We start from the raw sequence: 16795 nt of genomic DNA, 5'->3' as shown, positions 1-16795 counted from the left end.
TAGCAGCATCAACTCTCATTCATTGCTTGTGGGAAGGCAAAATGGTGTAGTCACTTTGGAAGACAGTTTGGCAGTTTCTTGTAATGTTAAATATAGACTTAACATATGACCCAGCAGTTACACTCCTATATGTTTACCAAGTGATTTAAAACTCATGTCCACCTAAAAACCTGTATGCAAATGTATATAGCAACTTTATTTCATAATTGCTAAAAATCTAAAGTAACCAAGATGTCCACTCAGTGGGACAATGGATAAACTGTTATATACCAATACAGTGGAATGCTATTTGTCAGTAAAACACATCAAGCTCTTGATTCATACAACATCGATGAATCTTTAATGCATTTTACTAAGTGAAAGAAGCCAGACCCAAAAGACTACAAGTTGTTTGATTTTATTCATACAACATTCTGGTAAAGGCAAAACTATAGAAATGTAAAACATATTAGTGGTTGCCAGGAGTTGGAGAAGAGGAGAATGTTGACTACAAAGCCAATATATAGGGGAACTTTTTTTTTTTTGGTAGGGGAACTTTTAGGATGAAGGAATTATCCTGTATGTTACTGGCATGGTGGTATGATTCTATGCAATCTTGAAACCCATGAAATTATACCTTAACCAAGTATTGATGGTTAACATCTCCAGTGATGGCATATGGATATCGTGTCCCCTCTCATGTGATATGATGAGGATGCTTCACCTCTGTGGTATTCTTCATGGAAACCCATAATAACAATCTAATCATGAGGAAAACATCAACAGACCCAGATTGGAGGACGTCCTGTAGATGAACTGACCAGTACTCATGACTGTCAAGGTCATGAAAAACAAGGAAAGACTGAGAAATAGACCAGAGGAGACTAGGGAGACATGATAACTAACTACAATGTGGTACCCTACATTGGATCCTGAAACAGAAAATGGACAGTAGTGGATAAACTGCTGAAATTCAAATAAAGTGTATAGTGTAGTTAATAGGAAGGTATCTGTATCAGTTTTTTTGTTTTGACAGATGTGCTTTGATAATGTAAAATGTTAACAATGGGAGGGGTGTGGTAAGCAGATTCAGAAAATGTACTATTCTTGTAACTTTCCTGTATCTAAAATTATTCCAAAATATAAAGGTTATTGGGGGAAAAAAGAAAAACAGTTTGTTTATCAGTGTCAAATATAGCTGGGAGTTCAAGAAGAATTGAGGAATGGAAAATGTTCTAGAGAGTGTACGGGAGGTATTTATAGGAAAAGGAGGTCAGTTTTACAAAAGTTTGTTTCCAGTAGGTGAAAAAGCATGAGGAAAGTTCGAATTAGCAAATATATGTAAGCCATTTATTTTAGTTATAAAAGTTAAATGAGTATTGGAAGGGATTTTTTTTCAAAATACGGAAAATTTTTACAATTTGAAGGCAGAAATATATGAAATTTCGTTGGGGGAAATTAAAAGCAGGGAAATTTCAAGTATGGTGAAATGTTTATTTTAGGTTTTTGTTTTGTTTTGTTAAAAAAATAGATAAAAGATTATAATGAAAAGAATAGGTGAATTTTTTTGTATTATATTTTGTCATGTAATATCAGACACATAATTAAATGGACAGTAAACTTATTGTAAATATGTTGCATATATATGCACAACTTAACATTTTAATCTTGTAAGACAAGTTAATTTAGTACATAATGTAGTCTTTTGAAAATAAATTCAAAAGTGAAAAATATTTAGAAATTTTAATACTACATATGCATATACCATTTTGTCTTATTATTCAGTTATATACTCAGTTGCCAAATGAAACGGAAATGTTGCTAATTACTGTTGTTAAGGTGAAGTATATAGAAGTACTTAAATAGAGTAAATATTTTTAGCATCATAGAGGGATTTTTTTATAGTTCTCCATAGTGCCTTTATATTACATTTTTAACATCCAGAGTTGAAAAGAATTATATATGTATTTTTAAATAAAATAATACATAAAGTGGAGGTAAAGTGTGAATTTTTATACTGTGATAACTTTGAATTAGTAAACTTGTGTAGATTTTTCACTCATATAAATTTCTTAGAAAATAATATTTGTGTTTTAATTTACAACTTGCAAAGTAATTTCATATACATGCCCTAGCCACATAACAGCAAAGCCTTCAGAAACTTCTGAAGGTATATAGAATCAGTTACATGGTTTGTTATGTGTTTTGTTAATATAGCAAAGATGGTAAGTCTAATTAATTACATAATTTTGTGATCAAGCTAACCAAATAAGAAAAAGTATCAAATTTAGTTGGAGAGGATTGCAAATTTAATATCTTTCTTAATGTTAGGATTCCTTCTATGCCATTCACTCAAGCTTTCTTTATCTGAAAATTTAAATTCCCCATAAGAGATCACAAAAAAAATTGCTAAAATTTAGAGACTACTTCCAAAGCATGGCCCCAGGACTCAGTTTCTACAGCTGGGACAACTAAGCAAATGCATAGTTCCCTCCAACTGCTCGTCAAATTGTATTTGCATTTGCCCCAGGTTTCCACTCACTGTTATTGCCATTACTTTCGAAATGCATTGTGTATTTTCTTTTTATTCAGGGATTAGCATTAAAGTATGTTTTGAATTTTATCTGGAATCTGATTTCCACTAGAATTTTAGTTGAGGCTCATATAGAATACCCTAGGAATTTAAAGTCTACAAAAATTCTTAGTTCTTTATTTTTAAAATGAGATTTGAAGCATACCTATCACAATAGCGCATTTAAATGTATCATAATTCTATTCTAGTATGAAGGTATTGTGGCCATTTCTCTTTCATATCCATATATTGCAAATACTTTTCCCCATGTCGGTTTGGAATCATTACTCTCCACTGTGCATATGCATTCCGGTATGTTTATGAATTTTTAGGATACAATTTTAGGAACTGGTCATATGGGTTGTTTACTAATATACTTAAAGGGTAATTATATGTAAGTTAAAAGTGGAACTTACCCCTTTTACCTTTTTATTCCTAGGTGATCCATTACGTGCGAGTGGATCTTGCAAGAATCAGCTACCAGGAAGAAATTCTCTTACTGGTACTTTATTTCGGTGGGAAGAAGACGAAATACCAAGGTTAGTTCATGTTGTAAAGGAAAGGAAAAATTATTTACATATATCCTACTCTATTCAGAAGTCAATGGTTAGCATAATTTAATTTTAACCTTTATTGTAATTGTTTTTTTATCTGTAAGTTTATCAAAAAAGCAAATCTCAACATTAGTGTGTTACATGGATCATAGATTTCAAGAACAGACCATGAAAATATACCTAGTTATTACCTAATTAATAAAAGAAATCTGGTTGTTTATACTTCTCTCCAACATCCATCTTCTTTGTACATTCTAAATTGACATCCTATAACTTGTCAAGTAAAAATTGCATAATAAAATAACAATCTAAAACCTAAATGGCGGGACTTCCCTGGTGTGCAGTGGTTAAGAATCCATCTGCCAGTGCAGGGGACACGGGTTCAATCCCTGATCCGGGAAGATCCCACATGCCGCGTAGTAACTAAGCCCATGTGCCACAACTACTGAGCCTGTGCTCTAGAGCCCGTGAGCCACGACTTCTGAGCCCGCATGCCTAGAGCCTGTGCAAGAAGAGAAGCCACTGCAGTGAGGAGCCCACACACCGCAATGAAGAGTAGCCTCCACTCGCTGCAACTAGAGAAAGCCTGCACGTAGCAAAAAAGACCCAACACAGCTAAAAAAAAAACCTAAATGGCGAATATTTTAAATAAAAATAACCCCTAAATATTTCCAAATATTAAATATTTGTGGGGAGGGCTTCCCTGGTGGCGCAGTGGTTGAGAGTCTGCCTGCCGATGCAGGGGACACGGGTTCGTGCCCCAGTCCGGGAAGATCCCACATGCCGTGGAGCGGCTGGGCCCGTGAGCCATGGCCGCTGAGCCTGCGCGTCTGGAGCCTGTGCTCCGCAATAGGAGAGGCCACAACAGTGAGAGGCCTGCGTACCGCAAAAAAAAAAAAAAAAAAAAATGTGTGTGTATATATATATATATATATATATATATATATATATATATTTGTGGGGAAAAAAGTGGGTTGACATAATGTATATGAATAATACAACTTATAATTTCTTTTGACTTTTATTATTTATTAGACTTTCTTAGAGGCGGTAACATATTCCAACTGTTTAGATTTCCTTACCATAAAGCAGATATGTAATCAGTACCTATCTAAATTATCAGTAATAGCTTAATCTACATAGAACTCAGAGGTTTTCTGTTTTATGCCACAAAGTTGTTGCCCAAGCTTTCTTGATTGTTTTATTGATCATTTGGATATTGATAGGGTGGTATGGTTTCCTCTTTTCACTACACATATGTCACCTGATACGTTTCTAAGCAGATATTTTTTATGTAAAGTGCAAAGTAGAAAAAGTGTTTAGTGAAATGACTTTATTTTTTATTTCAAGGTAAGAAAATGTGAATTTATTAATCAGTTGAAGATAAACTGTCAAAAATATTTGTTTAGAGCTTAATTTATATAGTTTAAGATCTTAATATGTTCTTCACAGAATTTCCATATTATAGAATTACTTGGGCTTTTTAAGACCTAAAATTAAGAGAGAATCTCATTAAATGATGATGGAAATACATTGTTTTATGACTGGAATATTATACCAGAATGAGACTTCAAAGACTTCAAATGGACAGTGACTTGCTTTACTTCTAGATTCAGTTAACATGTATCAGGACTTTTTGGTAAAAGTTGTATATGTACACATACACATGTACTTCTAGGTTCCCTCTCAGATACAGCAGAATTGTTTTTATAATTGTGTTGAAGTGGTATCAACTTTAGAGACAGCATTATTTACCACATCAAATTCAATTTCTAATCAGTCCAGAGCAAAGTGACTGACAAACTATTTACTTTCTCATTTTTATGCCTGTGATACAGTTCCTCTATGTCTCTAAAATTGGAGCAAATCAACTTAACCCAAGGATTTTACCTACTCACTAGATCCCGTGGTTTTCAAAGTTCTACATTAACTTGTTTTTTGCATGATCAATTCAAGTCTAGGTTTATTTTTATTTGAAGCCTTTTTGAACAAACATCTTTCTGGTTAGGTCATAAGACTATAGTAAAGCTTCACTGCTTATGAGTTAGTTTGGAGAAGCTCTCTGTATTATAATGAAAAGTTTGAATCATTACTTTTAAGAGCAAAGATATGAAAAGGCAAACTAGTGAAACTAGACAAGGTATTCAGAATTAGAATTTATAATAAATGTAGGCTAGCTATATATTTTTGTCCCAAGTTTTTAGGATTCTTATATTAAACATGAAAATCCATAATTTTATCAAATACAGATAACATAATGTCAAACATTTTTGCCAAATCAGTGCTCTTAAATTTTATTAGTCTCATTTTTATCCCCAGTACTAGCACCTTCCTCTGGGTACCTTTTTTTGTTTGGTTTTTTTTTAACCCAAAAGTATTTTATATCCCTTCACAAACATTTCAAGGTCCATAACAAATAGAGAGCAACAAACTCATAATGAGATAAGAGTGCTGAGTTAGCAGCTGTACTAACCTTACCTGCTAGCTCGTTGTAAATTACCACATATCATGGACCTTCAAGGTCATTTGCCAGAGTGTTAAATTCACAAAAGTTGAGTCTACTGCAGTAATCTCAACCTGGCTGTCCATCAGAATGATCTGAACAGATTTTTAAAATTGTATATGTCTGAACTCCACCCTCAGTGATTGTAATTACTGACTGTAATTGTCTGTTGTGTTAAGCTATGAACAGAAATGTTCAGAGAGGCATGGTTTTCTAAATACCATTGTATTGCTTATCTACCTTTCATGACTAAAATGAATGGTCTACATGTATTTGCTGACTTGATTTTTTTACTCACACTTTTTCTGTTTACTGGAAACAAATTTTTAATTCTGAAAACTACTTCCTCTCCCTAGGAACTCCTCCTATACTGAATGTCTGAAGTAGGCAAGAAATAGTTGTAAATTTCTACTATGAGATTGCCTTTTTTTTTTTTTTCCTGTGGTACGTGAGCCTCTCACTGTTGTGGCCTCTCCCGTTGCGGAGCACAGGCTCCGGACGCGCAGGCCCAGTGGCCATGGCTCACGGGCCCAGCCGCTCCACGGCATGCGGGATCTTCCCGGACCAGGGCACGAACCCGCGTCGCCTGCATCGTCAGGCGGATTCCCAACCATTGCGCCACCAGGGAAGCCGAAGAGATTGCATTTTTTAATGTTATTGTTTCCCTCCTTTGTCACAAATGTTCTACTCCTGGAAAGTTCACCCTTGAAATGTATAATACACCGCTTCCAAAAGTGTGAAACTTTTTAGTATAAAGGAGAAAACTGTTGGCCAAAAACTATTTTATCTGGTATTTTAATTCATGGCATAACTGATGTTGGTAAATTATATGGGTAAAGAAGACAAGCTATATTGACAATTACTTTTTCTGAAAGTTAAAGAGATGGATATATTGTGATAGGTTGACTAATATGTTCCTTCTCTGTCAATGGTAAAAAGATATGTGTGTGTTGTGTCTATACATATATATAAATAGTAAAAGTTTTGTGGTTTAACAAATTAATCTCTAATATTCCATCAAAATTTCTGTTCAAACACCCATTCCTTAGGTATAGACAATGGAAAATGAGGTTTTGTTAATGTTTCTCGTAAAACATTTTTAAATGTTTCAAATATTAATGAAATCTTCTATCATCCACTTTCTAGTAAAAGTTCTCTCCTTTTCATTTGGTGTCCCTGTTGGTAGGAGATATGAATTTTGGAATGGATAAACTGGGATCCATACTAGTTGTCATGTTTATTCTGTCAATCAGGGACATTTATGTGACATCATCTGAAATCTTTCATGTGGTTCTGATGAAAAACAAAAATGCTTTTGAGTCAAAGAGCATTAGTGGGGAATAGTTCTGTAGTTCTCATAAAAAGTAATGACCTCATGGTGTCACCTCTTTTCCTAGCTATGATCCCACTATTGGACTCATGTGGTTTCTCAATTCTATAGTTATGGAAAATTTTTAAACATTCTCCAGCTTAGCAGTAGTTGAGGGCAGGGAGAACAGTATCATTTGCTCACTTTTCAGTATGTTCACCTCCCCTCATCTTTTGTTTTATATATATATTCCCTCCTCATTTTTAAAAACCATCTACGATTGCTGAGATAGATGCCTCTGGGCAAATAATTGCATGTGTGTATGGTTTTTGATGCATCCCCTCTGTTGTCCCTCTGTTATCTTATCCCATCCTGCCCTGGATGTGACCCACATGCTGAAACATTGTACATTCCTTTTCTATAAAATATAATGAACCAAAATATGTAAAATAGACTCCAAAAGTATCTCAATGGAGTTGTCAATTTTGTGTTTCTCTTCCTGTTTTTTGTTTCTTTGTATATACACACAGTATCAATTATGTCATGAATAATTGTGGATTAATATAATACCACTGGTTTTTCTGGTTACCACATAAACATGAAAAATTGTTAAGTAATAAAAATCTTAAGAAAGTTTTCTCTTAATTATTGTGTCTTTTGATACTTCTTTAATACAGCTCTTTAATACTGGAAGGTGTTGAACCACAGAGTACTTGTGAATTAGAAGTGGATGCTGTAGCTGCTGATATCTTAAATCGGTTGGACATTGAAGGTATATACACAGTTATTGTTAATATATGTTTTTATTTTTAAAAATCCATGACCAAAGGTTGGAAAAAGTAGGGAAGAAAACGTTACTAGGGAAGTGAAATTACTTAAAGAAGGAGGATGTAAAATGTTATGAAGATTTTTTTTCTGTACCTCTGATGAGATAGTCATTATTTTTTCATTTATGCTTTCATTCATATGAGTTTGTTTGCATAGACATGAACCTAAAGTAAGTGTGACACTAAATAAATTAGCCATTATAAAAGAATTTACTATGCTTTGCCTTTTAATTTTTTTATTTCCAGGTTATATACCAGGGAGGAGACTTTTTAGGTCTGCTGGCTATAATCAAATGTTTGAATCTTATTCACTTGCTGTGTTTTTGGGAACTAGTAGGAAAACTAAAAAAGGAGTAATACAGTAAATATAGGTTGGGATAATTTGTCTGTTTTATTACACAAAGTAGGTAATTGTTTTTCTTAAAAGACAGTATTTTTTTTTAAGTATGGATTTCTTTTCTTTAAGCAAGTATTTTTCACTTTGACCCTTGTAATATTGAAGTATTATTATCATTACAGCTCAAATTGGTGGAAACCCTGGTCTACAGGCCATATGGGAAGATGAAAAGCAACGGCGAAGAAACAAAAATGAAACTTCTCAAATTAGTCAACCCGAATCACAAGGTATAAATGATTTTCTTTTAACTGGATATTTTAATGGAAAAGTTTAAGCCATTGAGTTTTTACTGTGACATTAGATTTTGCTTTTCAAACTACCTTTAAATTTTCTATATATATTTTCCCTATTCTCATTGCTCTGAACCATAATTCTGTACCTCCAAAGTGTCACTCATTGTCTCTCTTCGCGTGAGAAATTGACATCTTCATTGGCCTTGGTTTTCACTGGTAGTACCTTTTTCTCCTTTTTCATTCTGTGGTATGTTTTAACCTCTTGTATTTCCAAATGAGCTATAGAATACTTAAAGAAGAGCATGAGTCCCAACTTAGAAACACTTCATTTAATTCATTATGCTTTGAAAATGTCACCCATGAAATTCTGCCCCCATGTTATTTTCTGGGTATGTCATATAAATTCTGACTTTGATTACCTTGTACATCTCTGAAGAAAATACTCATTTTATTTTTTACTAAACCCTGCTATATTCAAAAAGAATTTGAAGGGGCTTAATTAATGCCATGGATACAACAAAAATTTTTAAATAAAGGTAAAAGAATAGAAGACATAATTCAAAAGGCAAAGGTATTTGAAATACAGTAGTAAGCCTATACTGAAGTCCAATTAAAATTTGTATTATAATCTCTTGGACCCTAAAAATCCTTTGATAAGTTTTGAATGCCTTTAATTTCTTTTAAAATAGAAATATTTTATAAAGGGAAAATTTCTAGGTTCGGGGTGTATGATACATTTATAGGTAGAAAATAATGTTTTTCTCTTTTAGATTTAAGTTGTAGAACTTAATCTTAGACTGACTTTAAGTGCTTAATTTCATAGCTTCAGTAACAACCATTTCTCTTTTGTTTGATTTATAATAGGACTACTTTTATGTGGTGTTGTATGTGTCAAGGATAGGAAATTGCTACTATTTTAAAAGCTCTTCTAGGAAAAAGGAAAATATTTCATTTATTTGCTTTCTACATTTTTTAATGCACTTTTAAAATTCAAAGATCACAGGTTTGTGCCAGCAACAGAAAGTGAAAAAACATTTCAGAAGAGACTTCAGGAAATTCTCAAACAGAATGATTTCTCTGTGTAAGTGGTTATTTATTATAGATCTCAGAACTAATTTTATTGCTTTGATATATAGTTTGTTATAAAGGATATGTTTTAATTAAGCAGAACATTATCAGGATCTGTGGACTACAGCGATGGATCCCAGGAGTTCTCTGCTGAATTAACATTGCACTCTGAGGTTCTGTCTCCTGATATTCTTCACTGTACACCGGCTAATATGGTAGAAGTCCACAAAGACACAGAGTTGAGCAAAGGTGAGGTTTTCTTTCAAGTGTACAGAAAATACCATAACAGACATCCTGTGTATCTAGCACTGAGATATAAGTATTTGGTTGAGTTAGCTAATTTTTTTTTTCCTGAGAAATAAACATCATTGATGTAGCAAAGACCTCTCTCCCATTCTTTTACCTTTTCTTCATCTCTAGAGGTAAGCACTATTCTGAAGTTGGTACAAACTGTTACAATATATGATTTTGTGTTTTCTTATATATGTATGTCCAAAACATATGCTATTATTTATTTTTTGTGGTACGCGGGCCTCTCACTGTTGTGGCCTCTCCTGTTGCGAAGCACAGGCTCCGCACGCGCAGGCTCAGTGGCCATGGCTCATGGGCCCAGCTGCTCTGCGGCATGTGGGATCTTCCTGGACCGGGGCACGAACCCGTGTCCCCTGCATCGGCAGGCGGACTCTCAACCACTGCGCCACCAGGGAAGCCCATATACTATTATTTTAGGTTTTAGATTTTACATAAATGGTGTCCTACTTGGCGTAGATTAAGTAACTTGCTTTTTTTCATTCAACGTTATGTTTTTTAACAACTTAATTAGGGTATAATTTATGTAACATAAAATTCACTCATTTTAAGTGTATAACTCAGTGATTTATAGTAAATTTACAGAGTTGTACTAACATCTCCGTAATTCAATTTTAGAATAGTTCCTTCTCCTCATAAGATTCTTTGTGTCCATTTGCAGTCACACCTCCAACCCCAAGTAACCACTCATCTTCTTCCTTGTCTCTCAAGATTTGCCTTTTCTGGATATGTCATGTAAATGAAATCATACAAAATGTGATCTTTTGTGCCTTGCTTCTTTCACTTAGCATAATGTTTTCAGGCTCATCCATATTGGAGTATCTATCAGTATTTCATTCCATTTTATTGCCTAGCTAGTAGTGCATTCTACTGATATATTTTATTGACTAATTCATCAGTTGATGAAAATTTGAGTTGTTTTCACTTTTTGGCCCTTAAGAATAATGATGCTCTGAACATTTATGTCTTTGTATGGGTATATATTTTCATTTTTCTTGAGTAGATAACAAGGAAGAGAATTGCTGGATCGTTTGATAAATTTGTGTGTAATTTTTAATAAATTGCCAAACTGTTTTCCAAAGTGACTGCACTGTTTTACATTCCCACCAGCAGTATATGAGGGTTTCAGAAACCCCACGATCTCACTGACACTTGTTATTATCTGTCTTTTTTTATATAGCCATCCTAGTATGTGTGAAACGGCATCTCATTATGGTTTAATCATCATACCCCTCATTAATGATGTTGAGTATCTTTTGTGTCAGCAATAATAACTTTGGAATCTATCCTTGTTCTTACATGTTTCTAGGTCATTCATTTTAGCTGCTGATTAGCATTCTTTTGTAAGACTAAACAAGTGTTTCTGTTTTCTACAACTATTAGATGGTTTTCACTTTTGCACTGTTGTTAACAGTGTTATGTCTGTCACCTTGTGGCCATGTGCAAGAGTTTCTTTACAGAAGACATACAGAAGTGTAATTTGCCAGGTCTTAGGGTGTGTGTATTATACTCTACCTAGATAGCATCTATTCTAACAGGGTTTTTGTAATACAGTTAGCTTATACATGATTGGTAAATAAGAGAATAATTAAAGTTTTACTTAGAAGTCATGTTGTTTCGCGTAAAGTTTTTTTAGGCAAGAGGAGCCAGAATAGGAGGAGTAGAATTGCAGGCTTCAGTAGGAAAGGAAAAGCCCTCTTTTCACTGCTGCATTGGCAGCAGGGGCTCTTTTGACTGTATTAAACAACAGCTAGAAATGAGCACCTACACCCACCCAGGGCTTCCTCCTTCCCTGGAGTTGCATCCTAGTGTTGTGCCCTCTGTGACTCATGGCAGGTTTCACCCTCTCCTCAGTACTTTAATGGCAGTCTTCTGGCTCAGAGCTCTATTTCCATTTGCTTTGTCTTAGCATCTGCGAGCCCCATCCTAATCAAAATGTACCCAGAATTTCCATACTATTATTTTCTGTGCATTTTTAATATCTGCTATGACAGCCTCCAGCCACACTGAGCTGCCTGCCTGACTGAGCAGTTTATTTCCTCAGGTACCAATTATTGAGTTTGTTAGTGTTCTCATTACAGAGTTGCATAAGTTTTGTCTTAGCCTTTTATTTCCTTATAAGCTCAATTTTAGTGCTTAATTTTTCAGATTTTGAGGTATGTTAACAATAAAACTATCACATTTGGTAGTAAAGCCAGTATTTCACAGTTGCTCTATAAAATGTACCTAAGTTTATATTCCCACGATGTGTTAGAGCTTAAACTTCCCTACATCCTCAACAATATTTGATAGTGTAAGGTGTAAAAATTTTTTGCCATTCTCATTCTTTGAAATCTAAATCTCCTTAGTTTAATCTTCATTTCCTGATTACTAATAAGTTTGAGCATTTGGATCTCTTTATCTGAGAATTGCTTATTCATGTTCTTTGCTCATTTTCTACTGGATCTGTACTCTTTTTCTTACTAATTTGTAGGAATTCCTCATATTTTCTGGATATCAAGCCTTTATCAGTTATATTTATTGTAGAGATATTTTCTCCTCATCTAGAATTACACTTTAAAGTCTCCACAAAATTTTTTTTAGCTTTTTTTTTCGATTTTCTTCCCTTTTCTCTTTTTTAAAGTGTTTTACGTGTCTTCAATTTTAACCTTAAATTTAACAGTTTTTTTCCTTTACTGTTTGGTTTTTGTGCCTGGTTTACAATTCCTTCCCTTTCTGGATGTAATGAAAGTTTTCATCCTTAAGGTTTATGTGTGCTTACAGATTGGTTTTTCACATGTAGGTCTTCAGTTCATTTGACATTTTACTTGTGTATATAGTAAGGATCTTATTGTTATTTATTTTTCTAGATATAAAGAGCTAGTGGTTCCAACATATTTATTGAAAAGTTTTTTTTTTTTCACTGAATTCCCCAACCTCGGTTGTGTTCTCCCATGTTAATGTCATACTGTTGTAATTACTGTTGCTTTGTAAGTAATGATACATATCAGCAGCAGATCTTCCCTATTTAGCTTCAAAATTATCTTATTTACTCTTTTTTTTAATACATCTTTATTGGAGTATAATTGCTTTACCATGTTGTGTGAGTTTCTGCTGTACAACAAAGTGAATCAGTTATATGTATACATATATCCCCATAACCCCTCCCTCTTAAGCCTCCCTCCCTCCCACCCTTCCTATCGCACTCCTCTAGGTCATCACAAAGCACCAAGATGATCTCCCTGTGCTATGCAGCAGCTTCCCACTAGCCATCTACAAAATTGTCGTATTTACTCTTGATCTTTAAAAAAAGCTTTCCCAGGGCTTCCCTGGTGGTGCAGTGGTTGAGAATCTGCCTGCTAATGCAAGGGACACGGGTTCGAGCCCTGGTCTGGGAGGATCCCACATGCCACAGAGCAACTAGGCCCGTGAGCTACAACTACTGAGCCTGCGCGTCTGGAGCCTGTGCTCCGCAACTAGAGAGGCCGCGATGGTGAGAGGCCCGCACACTGTGATGAAGAGTGGCCCCCGCTTGCCACAACTAGAGAAAGCCCTTGCACAGAAACGAAGACCCAACACAGCAAAAATAAATAAATAAATTAATAAACTCCTACCCCCAACATCTTATTTAAAAAAAAAAAGCTTTCCCATGTTAATTTTAAGATCAGATCGTTTTGTTTCTGGGAAGAACCCTGTTGAGATTTTATTGGAAATTTATTGAATTTATAGACCAATTTAGAAACATTTTAAATCTTTCTATATATCAAATTAGCTCATTTATGCACATGATATATTTCTCAGTTTATTTGGTCTTCTTTCATGTCTTTCAATAAAGTTCTGCAATTTTTCTGGTAAAATTATTTTATATCTTTTATTAGATATACTCCAGGTGCCTTATAAATGTTGCAGTTTTAAGTTTAACTTTCAAAAATTACATCTTCTAATTGCTGGTATTAGGAACTTCACTGACCTTGTGTGTCAGTCTTATATCCAGCAACTTTTATTAGTGCTAATAGTTAATATGTCTTTTTGATTGGATTTTCTGTGTATAGAGTCATCATCAGAAAATAATAATTGTATTACTTCCCTTCCCATCCTTATACTTTTTTAATGTTTTAATGCAGTGCTTAAGAACTTAACGATGATATTAAGTAGATATGGAAAAAAAACGTTTTTCCTGGCTTTAAAGTGAATGCTTTTATATTTCATCATTAAGTATGAAATTTACTACAGGATATTGGTAGATAAACTTTATAATCAGTTTTTTATCTCTTGTTTCTTGCTTCTTAAGAAGTTTGGGGTTTTTTTTGTTTGTTTGTTTGTTTTGCGGGGGGAGGTACGCGGGCCTGTCACTGTTGTGGCCTCTCCCGTTGTGGAACACAGGCTTCGGACGCGCAGGCTCAGCGCCGTGGCTCACGGGCCCAGCTGCTTCATGGCATGTGGGATCTTCCGGGACCGGGGCATGAACCTGTGTCCCCTGCATCGGTAGGCGGACTCTCAACCACTGCGCCACCAGGGAAGCCCGAAGTTTGGGTTTTTTGAAATCATGAATGGATATTAAATTTTACCAAATTTTTTTTTTTGAAAATATTGACATAATCAGTTTTTCTCTTTTATTCTGTTAATATGGTAGTTAAATTAATAATGTTAATGTATCTAATGTTAAACTATCCTTGCACTCCTGAAATAAATCCTTTGTTGTCATAATGTAGTGTGTTTTTTTAAATGTTGCTATATCTACTTTGATAATATTTTGTTTAGAATTGTAACTTTTTTTTTTTCCAGTAATTGAGAAAGATTCATACTTTGTCCCCATTAAATGCATTGTGGAGCTTTTCATATTTTTCAACTCTCCTTTCAAGAATTTTTATTAGATTGATATAATCTATATCTTAGAGGTTTGATAGATCTCATCTGTAAAACCATCCAGAGTTATATAGATTTTTGTGGGTTGATTTTATGTGGCAGGGGTGGGGGGGTGGGAAGTAAAGGGAGTGGATTTTAAGCTATTAATTCAACTTCCTTAATTGTTACAGGTCTACTCAAGTTTTCTGTTTCTGTTTGAATCAGTTTATATCATATTTTTCCTAAGAAATTATCCATTTAATCTGATTTTTCCATATTTGTGGTATAAAGTTGTTCATAGTATTACTTTAACGTGCCTCTTTTACCTTTGGCACTTCAACTTGTATTTCTAACATTGTTTATGCCTTCTCTCTATTTTGTTGTGATCATTCTTGCCAGTCTTGTCTATTTTGTTATTAGTGTGAGAACCATCTTTTGTTTTCACTGATCTCATTTTTTTGTTGTTTTGAGATGACCTATTTTCTGTGGTTTTTTTGTTCTTTCATTTTGACTAAACACTATTAGGCTTGCTATGTGTGTTAAAATATTTCTAGGATGTGTTAAAAATATTTCTTCCTGAAGCTTCTAACTCTCTTTTAAAAACTGTTGAAAAACACTTAGTTTTAAGTCTGAATATCAGAAGGAGAAAAATAGAACTGTTTCCAATTAGCTTTCTTTAAACTGCTTGCCATATTTTGCTATATAGTCTTTTTTTTTAAGATTATTGAGGTGTTTTAAAAATTATTTTTAGCTGCATTGGGTCTTTGTTGCTGCACGCGGGCTTTCTCTAGTTGTGTCGAGTGGGGGCTACTCTTCGTTGCGGTGCACGGGCTTCTCATTTTGGTGGCTTCTCTTATTGCGGAGCACGGGCTCTAGGCGCGTGGGCTTCAGTAGTTGTGGTACGTGTGCTCAGTAGTTGTGGCTTGTGGGCTCTAGAGCACAGTTCAGTAGTTGTGGCGCATGGGCTTAGTTGCTCCGCGGCATGTGGAATCTTCCCAGACCAGGGCTCAAACCCATGTCCTCTGCATTGGCAGGTGGATTCTTCACCACTGCGCCACCAGGGAAGTCCTATATAGTCTTCTTTTCCCCTACTATTATGTGCTTTTTATTCTCTCTCTCCCTTTGATTAGATTATGAGATTCATTTTATCTTCTAAAAATTATTTAATCCCTCTGTACATTAGACCTTCTATAAAAATCACATGGCAAAAGACTTACATTTTAAAATCATGAATTAAAAGATATGGAGAAATATAAAGTTAATGTAAAATGAATTATTTCAAAATAAACTATACAGAATTTTTTTTTCTTTCTTTTTTTTTTTTTTTTGTGTGGTACTTGGACCTCTCACTGTTGTGGCCTCTCCCATTGCGGAGCACAGGCTTGGGACCCGCAGGCTCAGCGGCCATGGCTCACGGGCCCAGCCGCTCCGCGGCATGTGGGATCTTCCCAGACCAGGACACGAACCCGTGTCCCCTGCATCGGCAGGCGGACTCTCAACCACTGCACCACCAGGGAAGCCCTAGAGAATTTTATTATTTAAGTCGGACAACTTGTCTTTTCTGTTTGTTTTATAAATTTTATTTTATTTTTTGTAAGTGGTAACATTTTTATATTAAAAAAATGTTTTTTTGAAGTATTGTTGATTCCCTGTTGTGTACAATTTCTGCTGTACAGCAAAGTGACTCCATTATACACATATATATATATTCTTTTTCATATTCTTTTCCATTATGTTTTATTACAGGATATTGAATATAGTTCCCTGTGCCATATCGTTGGACCTTGTTGTTTATCTATCCTATATATAATAGTTTGCATCTGCTAATCCCAAACTCTCAATCCTTCCCTTCTCCACTCCCCTCCCCTTTGGCAACCACAAGTCTCTGTGAGTCTGTTTCTGTTTTGTGGAGAAGTTCATTTGTGTCATATTTTAGATTCCACATATAAGTGATAACATGGTATTTGTCTTTCAAAGTCTTTCTGACTTACTTTGCTCAGTATGATAATCTCTATGTCCATCCATGTTGCTGAAAATGACCTTATTTCATTCTTTTTAACGGCTGAGTAGTATTCCATTGTATAAGTATACCACATCTTCTTTATCCATTCATCTATCAGTGGACATTTAGGTTGTTTCCATGTCTTGTCTGTTGTGAATAGTGCTTTTATGAACATAGGGGTGCATGTATCTTTTTGAATTATAGTTTTGTCTGGGTAT

The 16795-nt window shown here is 34.6% G+C and overlaps 1 protein-coding gene across 5 annotated transcripts in view; it reads left to right on the top strand.

The window, feature by feature from the left end:
* The window catches only part of REV3L (REV3 like, DNA directed polymerase zeta catalytic subunit), a 184222-nt gene that overhangs the window by 68129 nt on the left and 99298 nt on the right, over window positions 1-16795 (top strand). For 4 of the 5 annotated variants that reach the window (XR_012324782.1, XM_073789509.1, XM_073789510.1 and 1 more), the window contains 5 exons: window positions 2991-3090; window positions 7595-7689; window positions 8264-8368; window positions 9371-9455; window positions 9540-9691. Coding sequence is in view for 4 of the 5 variants with exons in the window: in XM_073789509.1 (XP_073645610.1) it covers window positions 2991-3090; window positions 7595-7689; window positions 8264-8368; window positions 9371-9455; window positions 9540-9691 (537 nt within the window). In the remaining variant the exon portion in view is untranslated. The remainder of the gene's footprint in view (window positions 1-2990; window positions 3091-7594; window positions 7690-8263; window positions 8369-9370; window positions 9456-9539; window positions 9692-16795) is intronic. The other variant, XM_019929582.2, reaches the window with a different exon arrangement.

Source organism: Tursiops truncatus, chromosome 12 (genome assembly GCF_011762595.2).
Source record: "Tursiops truncatus isolate mTurTru1 chromosome 12, mTurTru1.mat.Y, whole genome shotgun sequence".
Classification (NCBI taxonomy): domain Eukaryota; kingdom Metazoa; phylum Chordata; class Mammalia; order Artiodactyla; family Delphinidae; genus Tursiops; species Tursiops truncatus.
This window is presented reverse-complemented; position numbering and strand designations above follow the sequence as displayed.